Here is a 17,106-nt window from a genome sequence, read left to right on the forward strand (position 1 = left end):
AGAAAATGTCAATTTACCTGTGTATTTGTCTTGCGTTTTTTCTTGTCTGGGCTTCCTAGTTGTACACCTGGCCCTCCTAACCCATCCAGTCCACTATCACCACCTAAAAAATAAAATCCAGGTAACATTTCCACTTGTAACTGAAATCATTTTATATCTCTCACATCAATATCATAATTATCTGTTAATATGTGTTCTATTTTTGTTAGATAAAAGCTATACTAAGTTTTTTTTAAATCTCTGTCCTTCAAAAAAGTCTTCCCTACAATTTCAGCCAGAAATATTCATCTCTACTCTCACAGTATTTTTTATTACTCTTTCAGTGAGAAAGTCTCTATCCTACCCTCAAAGCTTTAGTCATCTGGTTTCTTATCCTTGAGGCAACCATTAGTTTCTGCTCTATCTTCCAAAAGATAATCTAGATAAATTCCAGCATAGTATCTTTTGACAGGAGCACACAAACCATGGCATGCATACTATACACAATGCTCTCTATATATTGCTTTCTTCTTGGAAATCATTCCATGTAATTACATACAGAACTGTTCCATCACCTAATGACTGAATAGTATTTCATGGCATGACTATACTATAATTCATTAAAGTAGCTCTCTCCCTATTAATGGATATTTAGGTGGTTTCCAAACCTTTGCTGTCTGCAATGAAATGCAGACATTTCTTAAATACATGTACAAATCATTCATAGAACAGGAATTATGACATTAAAGGTATGTGGTCTTTAAATTCTTAAGGGTAATTGTCAAAGTATAATAATGTATGTATTATTTTATCAACAGTGTATGATCAAGCAAAAGCAAAAGGTCAACTGTGAATTAAAGAGGCTTAAAAATTTATCAATACGTAACATTGTGAATGAATTAGTGTCACTGATTTGTATACTTAAAAACTGTTTAAATGGAAAGTTTTATGTTATATAGACATTACCAAGATAAAAACCAAAAAGTACAGAATTGACATGATCTAAAAAAAATAGTTTATCAACAGAACTTTTTCCCATTTGAAAAACACTTTTTATGTGGAGGATTCTGATCATTAAAAAAGTAGACAGAATAAAATTATGATACATATATAGATACACATTTGTAAGAGATTAATAAGCTCAGTGAGTTGACAATTAGAGAAGACCTGATCACATATGTGGATTCTGAGAAAGGTTCTTTAAACTGAGATGTACAGGATAAAAAAAATTTAAATTAAAAAATAAACTGACTTACAGGAGGATAACAAATCTCTCATGTAAACAGCATAAGAGCCTCTAGGCAGAGAAGAGCATATGTAAAGATTCTTAAGTAGAAAGAAGCCCAATGTGTTTGAGAAATTTAAGAGAGACCAGTGTGTTAAGGGACTCGGGAGAATGCCACTAGAAGAGGTTAAAGATATAGGGAGGGACCAGATCATTTAGAGTAGTATGGACTGAATATGTCCCCTCAAATTTTCTATTTTCAAGCCCTACCCCACAATATGATAGTATTTAGAGGTAGGACCCATTACCTTGAAAAAGGTAATGAAGGTTACATTAGGTCATGAGGGTCAGGCCCTTATGATGTGATTAGTAGCCTGAGGAGAAAGAAGAGTGTGCTCTTCGCCCCACTGTGGAGCACAAACACAGCAAAGACCACGTGAGGACGCAGGCAAGAAGGTGGGCATTTACAAGCCAGAAAGAGAGTACTCACCAGGAAGTTAATTGGCTAGCACCTTCATCTTGGACCTCTCAGCCTCCGAACAGTAAGAAAATAAATTTCTGTTGTTTAAGCCACCCAGTCTTGCAAGATACTTTGTTCTTGCAACCCAAGCAGACCAAGACTAGAATAAGCAGCACCTTCTTCTCAGAGATTTGAGTTTAAACTCTACAAGGGCCCTCCTGTGAATTTACACATTCTAATAATTCCAGCTTTTTTCCTGTGGCCTTAGGAATGGTAGCTGCTTCTTAGTTGATACCTCGGTGGAAACTTCAGTATCCTATTGTGCCACTTCAGTTTAATGTCTGTTAACAATACCTTAAATTCTTTCTGCTAAAAATAACTGGTATGGTTTCTATCTCCTGACTAGATCCTGACTGATATATATCTCAAGTGCCACTAGCCAGAAACTGTCATTACTATTAAGTTAACATCATTCCAGACAGCTAGATTATTACCTACCTACTTCTCCTTCTGGAATACAGAGCAACAGTAATACCTTAACAAAGATGGGATACTATTTTTAAATAAAAGCATTAAGCTTTATTATAATGTAATAAAAAAAATTGAATGTTTAAGATAATATGGTATCACATCTTATTCTACTTTTTCCATCCTGTTTCCATCCATCTACTTTTCCATATCTAGATTCAATTCTTTATTTCAGCTAAATTGTCTTTTATCACATCTTTGAATACTTTTTCTGCTCTATTTGTTGAGTACTGTATTTGGGGCACCAGTTATCATTACACTACAGAAACTTTTAGCAGCATATCTATTAATTAGCTCTTCTGACTACGGTTTTTCTTATCTACATAATCTAAATATCTGTAGTTTTTCTATCTATAACTCAATTGCTAACCATATCTATTATGTTCTTTATTTTTAATTTATTTGTTCTATAATTATGTTGGTTTAGTCCTCAATTGGTTTCCTGAGTTCTGCAATTTACCTTTAATCTAATTTTGTTGTATTATCATCCTGTCTTTGAACTCTTGTTTTTACTTTTGTTTTTGTTTTTTTCATTAAGGTCTACCACTTGAAGCACATATGAGATATTTCCTTCTGTCCTTTAGGTTATGAGTCTTCATCTTCTGCATGCTATTTCTTTTTTCTTTCTTTTGTTAATTCATTAGTTTACTATAGCATGTTTGCACAGTTGTGCTTTCATTTTTACCTTGCAATTCTGTCTAGATCTTTTATTTGCTCTGATTTAACATGGGTGCTTTCTGACTCTCTTTTATTCACATGTAAGATTACTTCAATTAGGAGATATGCTTTATGTACTGAAATAATCATGTGATTTCCCTCCCTTTAAATTATTTGTGTTCAACTTAAAACTGATATTCCTGAAATAAAGCCAACATACTCACTTTTATATGAATGTTATCATTTTCATGTGACTGGAAATATCTCTTTAGAATGCTTGCCTATATTATTAAGATTAACCTCTTGTGTTTCCTTGGAACATCCAGGTTTTTAATTCTGACATTTTGTTAAATGCTCATCTACCTAGTCGGGGGTGTAGTAACCCATTCTCATGGGAGGTTTCCCTGAGTTCCCTGATTCAATTTATATCCCTGGAGACTTCTTTTTTGTCAGAGAAAGTTCTCCTTCTCTCTCTCTTTTTTAAACCTTCTATTTCATGCATTTCTTACTCAAAAGAATAAGATAAAGAGTAGTCATTTAATTTAATGTAAGCTATGTAAGTCAGCTCTACTTTTTTCTTTTAGTTTTTTTTTTTTTCAGCTCTACTTTTTTAAAAAAGAAAAAGAAATAGAATGTAAAGGAGTCATACCACTGGTGAAAAGCAGCACTGAAATCTAAAACCAGAGTTTTGTTTCCTTTTAAGTTTTTCACCATATTCACAAGACTGTATAACCATTACCACTATTTAATTCTGTAATATTATCATCACCCCATCATATACTCATTAGCAGTCATTTCCCAGTCCCCTAGGCCCTGGCAGTCATAAATCTACTCATATCTATTTACCTATTCTGGATATGTCATATGAATGGAATCACAATATGTGGCTTTTTATAACTTCTTTCATTTACACTAGAGTAATATTTTCAAGGTTTATCCATGTTATGGTATGTATTATTTCCTTCTTATAGCTGACTGTGTGGATATACCACATTATATTTATCCATTGATCAGTTGGTGAACATTTGGGTGTTTCTACTTTTTAGCTACTAAGAATAATGCTGCTATGAATATTTATGTACAAGTTCTTATATAAACATATGTTTTCAATTCTCTTAGTATATACCCAATAATAGAATCATTGGGTAATATGGTACCTCTAAGTTTAACATTTTGAGGAACTGCCCAACTGTTTTTCCATACTGGCTTTGCCATTTTCCATTCCTACTTGCTAAGTCTAAGGGTTCCAATTTCTTCACTTCCTCTCCAACACTTATTTTGTTTCTTTTTTATTTTATTTTTTAAAGATTTGAGAGAAAGAGTGAGAACAGGAGTAGGGGCAGAGAGAGAGGGAAAGAATCTAAAGCAGACTCCTGGCTAAAGGCAGAGCTCAGTGCAGGGTAGAATTTCATGACTCTGAAATTATAACCTGAGCTGAAAACAAGAGTCAGATGCTCAACTGACTGACTCTTCTGTTTTTTAAATACAGCCATTCTAGAGAGTATGAACTGGTATCTCATTGTGGTTTTAATTTGCATTTTCAAAATTACTAATGATACTGAATATCTTTTCATATACTTATAACCATTCATATGTATTTTTTACTTGAATAAATGCCTACTCCAGTCACATTTACCTATTTTTTAGTTGTTTATCCATTTTTGTGTTATGTTGTAAGAATTCTTTATGTATTCTGGATACTAGACTGTTATCAGTTATAAGATTTGCAAATATTATTACTCAGCAATTAGAAACGACAAATACCCACCATTTGCTTCAACGTGGATGGAACTGGAGGGTATTATGCTGAGTGAAATAAGTCAATCGGAGAAGGACAAACAGTGTATGTTCTCATTCATTTGGGGAATATAAATAATAGTGAAAGGGAATATAAAGGAAGGGAGAAGAAATGTTGGGAAATATCAGGAAGGGAGACAGAACATAAAGACTCCTAACTCGGGTAAACGAACTAGGGGTGGTGGAAGGGGGGAGGAGGGCGGGTGTTGGAGGGGAATGGGTGACAGGCACTGAGGTGGACACTTGACGGGATGAGCACTGGGTGTTTTTCTGTATGTTGGTAAATTGAACACCAATAAAAATTAATTTAAAAAAAAAAGATTTGCAAATATTTTCTTCCAATCTGTGGCATATCTTTTCACTTTGATAGTGTCTGTCCTCTGACACATAAAAATTTTTAATTTTGATGAACTCCAATTTATATATTTTTCTTTTGCTTGTTTGGATAGAACTAGATTCATATTCTAACCTGCCTCCCTAAAATCTTACCACAAAAGACAAAAATGAAAACTTCTGGTTCAAACTACAGGAGCTCCTATTTTTAAATTCTTTGATGTGGCAGGAATCCCATTTTAGTAGATGGTAAGTAAAGAACTAATAGTGAGATCCAGTCCAACTCTCAGTCATTGATCCAAACTCCGATGGTTCAAGAATGATTGAATCTATTACTAATTTATAACTGTCCAGTAGCCCATATAAAATGAACTGATGATTCCATATTAACAAATCGTATTCACTTTTCCTTAACAGTATATACTGATATGCTGAGCACAGAAATGTGTTGTTCGCAAATATGAATACCTAGAAGTTTTGATGTGGTAGGAAAAAAGAATTAGCAATGATTTTAGAGATCAAAAAATAAAGTGTTATATAAATAAACAAAGGTACCAAACAACAAAGTCCTATATTCCTAACATCTGTCATAGGTATTTTATAACAAAAATATAAAAAGAAAAACTTAATTCCTAAAAATATAAACAATTACTAATAAATTAGTCACTAATCTCCAACCTAGAATATATAAATTCCTACTTATAGCATTAAGAATACTGAAAAATAGGATGCCTGGGTAGCTTAGTGGTTGAGCATCTACCTTCCACTCAAGGCATGATCCTCAAGTTCTGGGATCAAGTACCACATTGGGCTCTGCAGGGAGCCTGCTTCTCTCCCTCTGCCCATGTCTCTCTCTGCCTTCTATGTCTCTCATGAATAAATAAATAAATAAAATATTTAAAAAATGAATACTTAAAAATTATAATTTTATAATTAAAATGCTGTAATTTGGGGATCCCTGGGTGGCTCAGTGGTTCGGCGCCTGCCTTTGGCTCAGGGCACGATCCTGCAGTCCCGGGATCAAGTCCCGCATCAGGCTCCTTGCACGGAGCCTGCTTCTCCCTCTGTCTGTGTCTCTGCCTCTCTCTCTCTCTATGTCTATCATGAATAAATAAAAAAAAAAACCTTTAAAAAGAAAAATAAAATAAAATGCTGTAATTTAAAGATGGACAAAAAGCACCCTTAATTAATGTTATGTACCATCTCTGTTCACTTTCCAAAAATTGAATAACAATTGTTTGTATTCACTATAAGGCAAGGCTCTGACATTTGCAACTATATTTTTTTTAAGATTTTGTTTATTTATTCATGAGAGACACAGAGAGAGAGGGGGGGGGGGGCGCAGAGACACAGGCAGAGGGAGAAGCAGGCTCCATGCAGGGAACCCAACGTGGGACTCAATCCGGGTCTCCAGGATCAGGCCTTGGGCTGAAGGTGGCACTAAACTGCTGAGCCACCTGGGCTGCCCCCATTTGCGACTATTTAAATAAATTTTATTATTTTCAAGTAATCTTTGAATAAAACCACCTTAAGTCCTTTTTAGAAACTGACTTTTAAGGTATTAATTTTTTATTTAAGAGTCTAACATTCCCCCCGATAAAGCAAATTTTCAAGTTCCCACTGGTGTCTGTTGCTCCATTTATTATTTGTCTAAAGAGTTAAATATATAACATTTTCAATGGTTTTGACTCTTGGTCTTACCTGGGTCCTTCCTGCTGCCTGTAATACTGGTAGTTCTTCACTATTAGGTAATCATTATGTTAGATCAGATAAAGCTAATTAGAATACAAGGTACCAGCAATCTCCATGATTCTTACTGTTTAAAAATAAAGTGAAAGGCCAGGATTCAGGGGAAGGGGAAAGTAGTGATTATACCTAGTCATTTAGGTTACCCTCAGACCTTAGGTACCAAAGCCTCTCTGTAGTTGCTCTGTATAGCTGCTGCTGTTAACTGTGCAAGGTAAATCATGAATACTCAGTCAGGAGCTGAAAGCTGTGGGGCAGAAAACCAAGAAAAGGGGAACTGTCAAAGCTTACTGTTAACACTAGCCACTGTGATCCTTTTAATCAGTTAATACTTGAACTTCTTTATCTCATCTCTTCACTCCTACCTGCCCAGCGACCTCTGAATGTACAAGCTGAATGGACAATGGACGTGGGAAAAGGTAATGACAATGGAACAAGAAGACTCTTTTATCTTAAGAAAGCAAAGAAATTTTATCTCTCTAGATATTATCACCCTATGTTATGCCACTCAATCTCAAACAAAATAAATCTCTTATCTCGTCTTTACCCTTTAACCTTTATCTAAAGCTGAAAGTTGAAGTTATGTGTCTCTTCATAGTCTTACAGAAAAGTCTAATATATTAAGGCAATTTTTCTTTTTTTTCTAGATTTATTTTAGTTATGATAGACAGAGATAGAGAGAGAGAGAGAGGCAGAGACACAGGAGGAGGGAGAAGCAGGCTCCATGCCGGGAGCCTGATGCAGGATTCGATCCCAGGACCCTAGGATCATGACCTGAGCTAAAGGCAGACTTAACCACTGAACCACCCAGCCATCCCAGAATGTACAAATTGTTAAAGATTTTCTTTTTTGAAATCTATTTGTAAGTATAAAATTATTTTTTCTACTTCTAAGTACTTTTTATTTTTGTAAACTGTGGAGTATTTGCTCTAGGGCTTTTATGTATTTTTTTTGCTCTAATTATATATTATATAAATTCTACCTTTTTATTTCTTCTATTAAAGAATCTATTTTTTTTTTTTTATTTATGATAGTCACAGAGAGAGAGAGAGGCAGAGACACAGGCGGAGGGAGAAGCAGGCTCCATGCACCGGGAGCCCGATGTGGGATTCGATCCCGGGTCTCCAGGATCGCGCCCTGGGCCAAAGGCAGGCGCCAAACCGCTGCGCCACCCAGGGATCCCTATTTCTTTTTTTTTTAAGATTATTTATTTATTTATTTATTTATTAGAGACAGAGAGAGAGAGAGAGAGGCAGAGACACAGGCAGAGGGAGAAGCAGGCTCCATGCAGGGAGCCCGACGTGGGACTCAATCCCAGGACCCCAGGATCATGCCCTGGACTGAAGGCGGCGCTAAACTGCTGAGCCACCAGGGCTGCCCAAAGAATCTATTTCACTTTAAAGTCCTTAAAAAGGAAGTAAGGGTATTGTCCTGTACACTAGATGTGGTATACCTTTTATGTCATTTAAGTTTTCATTTTTATCTTCACCTTATTTGCAATAATGATTTCGTTTGTGATATTGACTATTCTCATAAATAGTGACTGTTTTATTTTAACATTTTATAATGGGTTTCAATCCAAGATGGTGATGTAGGAAGACCTTGAACTCACTTCCAACATGGACACACCAATCTATACCTATTTATTAAGCAATTCCTCTTGAAGAACAATTGAGGGCTAATTGAACAGCTTCTGCACAAGAAAAGATACAGAAACCACATAGAGAACAACAAGAAACACAGTAATGAAGGGAATCCTCACCCTCAACAGCTGCAAACTTTAGTGGGGAGGGATAGCACTGAAGGCCGACTATGAGCACATTCATCACCTCTGAGGCACAGAAAAAGGTACTAAAAGGGGAACTAAAAGGAACCAGCCTAGAACTCTTGCCAAATGATTGGGGAGCAACCCTGTGGGTTGGAGGACTGGCGAGCACCATGGTTTATGTTTCCCCTCCACCTTGATAGAGTGGATAGGAGCAGGGTCCAGGTATCCTGGCTGACCTACCACCTCAGTGAGCCCAAGGCTTTTAGCCAGCCCCAGCTGTTCCAACAAGGTAGCCCCAGTATAGCACACACAGGGACACCCCTGTTCAGAAATCACTACAGTTCTAGCCCTCTGGCCAAGGTAACAAAAGTGCAAAGCACCTCAGAACATTCTAGGCCCACACCACTTTAGCGCTAGACAAATTGCCAGGGCACACCTGGTGCAGAGTGCCTTAGGACCTCCTGGCCTGTGCCTACTTTGGCTACCAATGCCCTCTATGTGGAACATCCCAGGACCCCATAATCTGTGTATGCTTTGGTTCCATACACCCAGCTACAGTGCCCCTTGAACCTCAAGACCACTCTCACCCTTTGGCGTGCATCCACTTCACCTTCAGTGGTTTTGTCAGGGTACCCTCACAGAGCCCTGGGACTCCAACCCACGCCTGCTTCAGCTTCAGCTGTCTGACCAGGGTGCTTTGTGCCTGGAGAGACCTAGGACCACACTGGCCCACACCCACTTCAGCTCAGACAATCCCACCAGAGCAGCCCCAGCACAGAATTCCCCAAGACTACCAGTCCAGCAAGCCATACTCCAACCAGGCAGCCAAAGTCACCAGGCACACATGGTCTACACAGAGGATGATCATGCATAACATCAGACCATTCCTTTGAGTTTAGAAGCGGCTGTTCTGCTTAATTCACAGAAAATAGAAAGTCCGCCAAAATGAGACAGGAATATGGTCTAAATGAAAGAATAAGACAAAACCTCAGAAAAAGAACTAAATGAACTAGAGATAAGCAATATGCCTGATAATGAGTTTAAAGTAATGGTTATAACGATGCTCACTGGACCAGAGAAAAGAGGGGAAGAACTTAGTGAGGACTTCAACAAAGAGACAGAAAATACAAAAAAGAACCAGAGTTGAAGATTACAAAAACTGGAGGGAATCAATGGTATATTAAAGGATGCAAAAGAATGGATCAGTATTCTAGAAGACAGAGTCATGGAAAGAACCCAAGACAAATAGCAAAAAAAAAAAAAAAAAAAAAGAGAGAGAGAGAATTTAAAAAAAAATGAAGATAGATTAAAGGATTTCTTAGACAACAACAAGTAAACAGACATTTGCATTATATGGGTTCTTAAAGTAAAAGTAGGAGAAAAGGGGGCAGAAAACATATTTGAAGAAATAATAATTGAAAACTTCCCCAACCAGGGGAAGGAAACAGACATTCAAGTTTGGTAATCCTAGAGAGTCCTAAACAAGATGAACCCAAGGAAGTCCACACAATGACATATATTTATTAAAATATTGAAGAATGGGCAGCCCTGGTGGCTCGGCAGTTTGGTGCCACCTTCGGCCCAGGGCATGATCCTGGAGACCCAGGATCAAGTCCCACGTCAGGCTCCCTGCATGTAGCCTGCTTCTCTCTCTGCCTGTGTCTCTGCTTCTCTCTCTGTGTGTATCCCTCATGAATGAATAAATAAAATCATTTAAAAATATATTGAAGATTAAAGATAAAGAGAAAAATTTTAAAGCATCAAGAGAAAATAAAATAGTTACATACAGGGGAAATCTCATAAGGCTATCAGCAGATTTTTCAGCAGAAACTTTGCAGGCGAGGGACGCCAGGTGGCTCAGTGGTTGAGCATCTGCCTTTGGCTCAGGTCATGATCCCAGGGTCCTAAGATCTAGTCCCACATCAGGCTCTTCTCAGGCAGCCATTTTCTCCCTCTGCCTATGTCTCTCTGTATCTCTCATGAATAAATAAAATCTTAAAAAAAAAAAAAGACACTTTGCAGGCCAGAACAGAGTGGTATGATATATTCAAAGTGATGAAAGGAAAAAAACCTATAACCAAGAATACTTTAGGCAGCAATATTATCATTCAGAATTGAAGGAGAGAGGAAGTTTCCCAAACAAAAGTAAAAGTTCATTATCACTAAACTAGCCTTATGAGAAATGTTAAAGGAACTTCTCTAAGTGGAAAATAAAAGGATATAATTAAAAGAAAGAAAATTATGGGGGTGCCTGGGTGGCTCAATCAATTGCATATTTCAGAGAAAAAGAACAAATAATCACCAAATTTGTATGGAACCACAAAGAGCCCAAACAGTCCAAGCAATCTTGAATAAGAAAAACAAAGCTGGAGGTATCATAATCCCAGATTTCAAGCTATACTACAATAGTTACAGTTATCAAACAATTTAGTACTGGCACCAAAACAGTAACATAGATTAAGAGAACAGAATAGAGAGCCTAGAAATAAACCCATGTTAATATAGCCAATTACTCTATGCAAAGGAGGCATAATGGTGAAAAAAACAGTCTCTTCAAGAGCTGCCTCGGTGGTTTAGTTGGTTGAGCATCAGCCTCTTGAATTCAGCTTATGTCATGATCTCAGGGTCATGGGATTAAGCCCCATGTCAAGCTCCACGCTCAGTGGGAAGTTTGTTTGAGATTCTCTCTCCTTCTCCTTGCCCTTCCTGAACTGCTCACACAAGTACTCTCTCTCTCTCTCTCAAATAAATAAATAAATAAATAAATAAATAAATAAATCTTTAAAAGACATAGTCTCTTCAATAAATGGTGCTGGGAAAACTGGACAACTACATTAAAAATAATGAAACAGGACCACTTTCTCACACCACACACAAAGCAAACTTAAAATGGATTAAAGACCTAAACATGAGACCCGAAACCATAAAAACTCCTAGAAGAAAACAGGAACCAATTTTTCTAACATCAGCTTTAGCAATATTTCTCTAAATATGCCTGCTAAGACAAGGGAAACAAAAGCAAAAATAAACTCTTGGGACTACACCAAAATAACAAAGCTCTCACACAACAGAGGAAACCATCAACAAAAGGAAAAGATAACATACTTAATGGGAGAAGATATTTGCAGATGACATATCTCATGAGGAATTAATATCACATAAAGAACTTCTACAACTCAACACCAAAAAAAAACAAATAATCTAATTTAAAAATGGGCAGAAGACATGAACATTTTTCCAAAAGAGACATACAGATGGCCAACAGACACATGAAAAGATGCTCTACATCACTAATCATCAGGGAAATGCAAATCAAAACCACAGTGAGATATCACTTTACACCTGTCAGAATGGTTAGCATCAAAGAGACAAGAAATAACAAATGTTGGCAAGAATTTGGAGAAAAAAGGAACCCTTGGACCCTGTTGGTGGTAATGCAAATTGTTGCAGCTAATCTGGAAAACACTATGGAAGCTTCCTAAAAATTTAAAAATAGAAATACCATATGATCCAGTAATTCCACTAACTGGATATTTACTCAATACAAAAGCACTAATTTGAAAAAAACATATGCAACTCTGTTTATTGTAACATTATTTACAATAACCAAGATATAGAAGAAACCTAAGTGTCCATTGCTGGATGAATGCATAAACAAGATGGGACGGATGGATGGACACACATGCGCGCGCGCGTGCGCGCGCGCACACACACACACACACACACACACACACACACTGGAACTATCACTCGGCCATAAAAAAGAATGAGATCTTGCCATTTAGGATAGCATGTGTAGACTTAGAGGGCATTATGCTAAGTGAAATAAGCCAGATAAAAAAAGGCAAATAACATGTGATTTCACTTTTATGTGGAATCTAAAAAAAAAAAAAAAAAACAAATTTAAAAAGTAGAAACAGATTCATAAATACAGAAAACAAACTAGTGGTTGGCAGAGGGGAGGGGCTGGTGAAGGAGAGTGGGAGATAGAGGTTTCCAGTTATGGAATGAGTAAGTCAGGGGGATAAAAGGCACAGCATAGGAACAGAGTCAAGAATATTATAATAGCATTGTATGCTGACAGATGGTAGTACAACTACTGGTGGTGAGCACAGTATAACGAATAGTTGTCAAATTACTGTGTTGCACACCTAAAACCAATGTTAACACAGTGTGTTAATTTTATTTCAATTAAAAAAAAGGTTTAGTATTTTCTATTTTTTCCTTCAAAAACAGCTTTGCTTTAAGAGTAGTTCAAATAAGTATACATTTTAATTAGTATGCTGATTAAATGACACAAACTGAGTCTGTGTCCCTCCCAAAATTTACATGTTGAAATCCTAATCCCCAGTTTGATAGTTCTTGGAGGAGGGGCCTTGGGAGGTAATTAGACCCTGCCCTCATGAGTGGAATTAGTGTCCTTATAAAACAGACTTCTGAGAGCTCCTCTGGCCCTTTCACATGTTACAACACAACAAGAAGACTGCCCAGGAAATAGGCCCTCACCAGATACAAAATCTGCTGGTACCTTGATCTTGGACTTCCTAGCCTCCAAAATTGTGCCAAATAAATTGCTTATTGTTTATAAGCCACCCAGTCTATGGTATTTTGTTATAGCAGCCTGAGCTAAGGCAGTGCTTAACACACTGCCTGACACACAGTGGACCCTCAAATACTAGTTTTCATTTTGCTTTCCTTTAGACAAAACTATACCATAAGCTGACTTCATTTCAATTTCCTTTGTTCTTTTTCTTCCTTTTCTTTTCCTTTCTTTCTTTCTCTTTCTCTCTTTCTTTCTCTTTCTTCAGATTTTTTTATTCATGAGAGACACAGAGACATAGGCAGAGGGAGAAGCAGGCTCCCCACTGGGAGCCCGATGTGGGATGCTACCCCAGGATCATGCCCTGATCTGAAGGCAAGATGCTCAACTGTTAAGCCAACCAGGTGTCCCACTTCATTTCAGTTTCTATAATATTTAACACCCTATCAAAAGATCTAATGTTAAGCATTGTCAACACATTCAGTCAACAATCAAATATCAGTATTTTATAGTAGCATATATAGTGGGATATAATGTCAGTCTATTCTATCATTTACTATGGATGTGAACATCTTAGCTAACAGTTTTGCCTTCATCTGAAATGTATTTCTCTAATACTGGTCTCTACCATTAAATGGCAAAATTATGAATTAGTATGTGAATATAGTATTATAAGAAATGGCCTTATATGATTGAAATGAAAATGCCATTATACCCTTTTAGAATGTAATGCAGAAAGTGTCCGCCATGTGATGCCCAGAACCTAGAGCAATCTGGGTATATAATAAATATTAAATTCTGAAAACCCTCAACATCTGTGATTTAAGATTTCAAATATTTGTGATGCTTGGGCCAGCTGTTCTCCCCAGACTAATGATCTTTTTATTACTGAAGTGCATGAGGTTCAAAGTTGCTAACAGGGGCTCCTGGGTGGCTCAGTCAGTTGAGCATCTGCTTTTGGCTCAGGTCATAATCCCAGGGTCCTGGGACAGAGCCCTGAGTTGGCTCCCTGCTCAGCAGGGAACCTGCTAATCCCCCTCCCTTAGTGGCTTCCCCTGCTTATGCACTCTCACTGTGTGTCAAATAAATAAATTAATTAATTAAATCTTTAATTTAAAAAAATGAAGTTGCGAACAAATGTAAAGCTTATTTATAGGAGGGTGGGTGGATGGCATTCATGTGTGAGGCTGGCTCTATACAAGGATGCCTCTAATAATAAGCTTATTTTATTAACAAAGTCAATCAAATTTTTTAAACAAAAAATTTCAGAAATAAAGGAGAACAAAACTGCAAATATTCATAAAAATCGTGTAATAAACAGCTTGTATTTGCTTAGCAAAACTATGAAATCTGAGGGGTTTCTGCTTTTATAAATTTTTTTGGTTGTCTTTTCTATAAAGGGAGAGATTCTTCATTTCTGTTCAGTTCATATTCACTCCCAATCAAAACAAGAAAAAATATGCTGTCTTTTACTTAGTAATTGATTAAATATACCTAAACGTCAATGTTGATCACATTACTTGTATTTTAGAATGAGTATTTTAGAATGCATATTCTATTTCTGTTTTAAAAGTAAACAGGTAACTTTAAATGTACCAGGCAGTGTTGTAAGTGCTTTTACATATACTAACACAATGAATTCTTTAAACAACTCTATGACATAAATACAAGTATTATTTTCATATTGCATGAGAAAACGGATGCACAGAGAGGTTAAGTAACTTGCCAAGGACCACACAGATAGTAAACAGTAGAAATGGGATAAGAACCCAGCAGTTGGGCTCCAAAGACAAAAGCTGTATTATTTTTCAGCATTGCTATTACCATGTCTATAGAGACTGGGAATAGAAGAGACCTATAATCATTCTTGACTATAAGTTAGGGATGTCTTAAAGGCAAAGATGACTTATACCCCTTGAATTGCCTGCAATAAGAGGGTCAGAAGAGAGAATTGTATAATCTTCCTAAGAGGTAACCCCTCCCCACCTCTGGGAAAGCAAACTTGGAGGACTAAATTACCTAAGTTGTTGAAACCTCTTGGTCAACATTCATCAAATTAGATTTCAGAAACATCTGTTGAGCTTATTTAAATATAGAAATATAAATAATAATTCCTCCCTATAAAGAGGAATTCTCTCCCATAATCTAGAGAAAACAATGTTTCTTTCTTTTTTTGAAACTCTTAAATTTAATGTGATGATAAATATTATGATCAAGATGAGCACAAGATGTTGAGGGAACAAAAGGAAGTCCCATCTAATTTTTTAAAAATTTTATTTATTTATTTATTTATCCATGACAAACACAGAGGGAGAGAGGGAGAGACATAGGCAGAGGGAGAAGCAGGCTCCACGCAGTTAGCCCAAAGCGGGACTCGATCCTGGGACTCCAGGATCACACCCCGTGCTGAAGGCAGGTGCTAAACCACTGAGCCACCCAGGGATCCCGAGAAGTCCCATCTAATTTTGACTGAGGGAGGAGTATTAGGAAAGACATCCTGGGCAGTTTCAAAAAACTGATGCTGTGAGGATGAGTAACCTACTAAAGGTGGGGGAAAAAAGAGAGCAAGCCTAACAGAAGGAACAAAATGTGAAAAGAAAGGTTTAAAGGCAAGAGAAGCCATGACGTCTAGAAAGGAGCACACTTGGAGCATAGGAGGGTGTTTCATGGAGTATGAAGAATGAAGAACTAAAGGGTAGGCCTGGACCAAATAAAAAAGAGCCAATATAAGAAAAGTTGGATTTTTATCCAGAGATAACTACTGAAGAAGTTTACCAAAAAAGAGTAACATGACTGAATTGTGTTTTGGAGCACATTGGCAATGGAACATAGTAACTAAGGCTTTCAGCCAGAGTTTAGCTCTAGCTTTGACACTAGCTGAGTAAACTTGAATGTTATTTAACCACATAGTACTTGACCTTTCTGAGCATCAGTTCATCAACTGTAAACCTAGAATGATAACATCTAACCCAAAAGGGTTACTGAGAGGATTAAACAAGACATCCATTTAAACAAATTAACAACAAAAAAATATTTTTAAATAAATAAAACAATTAACAGACTGCTTGGTAAGTGGTCAATAGGTAGTAATTATTTATCACCAGCAATAGTAATATGGAAAATGGATAAAAAGGGATAAAACAGGAGGCCAGGAAACCAGCAAGAGGCCCATGAAATAAGAAATAAAGAAATAAAGCCTGAACTCAAGAAGTGGTTATAGAAAGGTCAAGGAGATGCTACCATCTCCTACAAAAAATAGTAAGGAGACAGATATTCTAAGACTTTGGAACAGTGCTGGGTGGGAGTGGGAAATGGGTAGGGTCACTGGATAAATGATATACACCAAGACCGGGTGGGAGAAAGAGCATACTGGACAACCCACAGATGGGTACCTTTCAATCAATATGTTAAAAACAAAATTCATTTATATTTATCATCATTTATTCATTCATTTATCTTTCCTTCATAAATCCGCTCTTCCTTTAATATTCCTGTGACACTATTCTTTTGTTTTTTTCTTCTGCCTCTCAGGCTACTCCTTCATATTCTGCTTTTCAGCGTCCTCATTTCCCTTTTGTCTCCTGAATATCGGCGTTCCCAAAGTTGCTTTTCTCTTCTTACTTTCCACTCTCTTGGGTGAGCTATATACTCCCAAGGCATCAATTAGTATTCACTTGTTTACTGATAACTTCCAGATCTCTATTTCTGGCTCAGCCCACTTTCCTCAGTTTCAAACCATGTAGATCTATTATGCACATTGAAGCATCTCAAGGGGATATTTGTTTAATGTGCTGAAAATCAAACTACTTTTCTGATCATCTGCCTACCCCTCCTATGCACCAATTAAGAAATATAACAAAAATTCCCTAAAATCTTTCCTTTCATTGGCTCTTCCCCTCCACTTTATGACTACATAAATTATGTTGCTTCTCCAATCTTCATCCAAATCCTCCATATACTCATTAGACATGTGCCTACATTTTTAGCCATGTCTACTTTTAGTACTTTTATGATATCTCTAAGCTATTCTCCCATTATAAAACACAACCCTGGGCACCTGGGTGGCTCAGTGG

General features: G+C 36.9%; 1 protein-coding gene across 1 annotated transcript in view; it reads right to left on the reverse strand.

Annotated features, from left to right (window-relative positions):
- PYGO1 (pygopus family PHD finger 1) overlaps positions 1–17,106 on the reverse strand; it is a 29,110-nt gene that overhangs the window by 7,358 nt on the left and 4,646 nt on the right. Inside the window, exon 2 of the mRNA XM_025996311.2 lies at positions 18–103. Within this exon, the coding sequence (XP_025852096.1) occupies positions 18–103 (86 nt within the window). The remainder of the gene's footprint in view (positions 1–17; positions 104–17,106) is intronic.

This window comes from Vulpes vulpes, chromosome 15, assembly GCF_048418805.1.
Source record: "Vulpes vulpes isolate BD-2025 chromosome 15, VulVul3, whole genome shotgun sequence".
NCBI lineage: Eukaryota > Metazoa > Chordata > Mammalia > Carnivora > Canidae > Vulpes > Vulpes vulpes.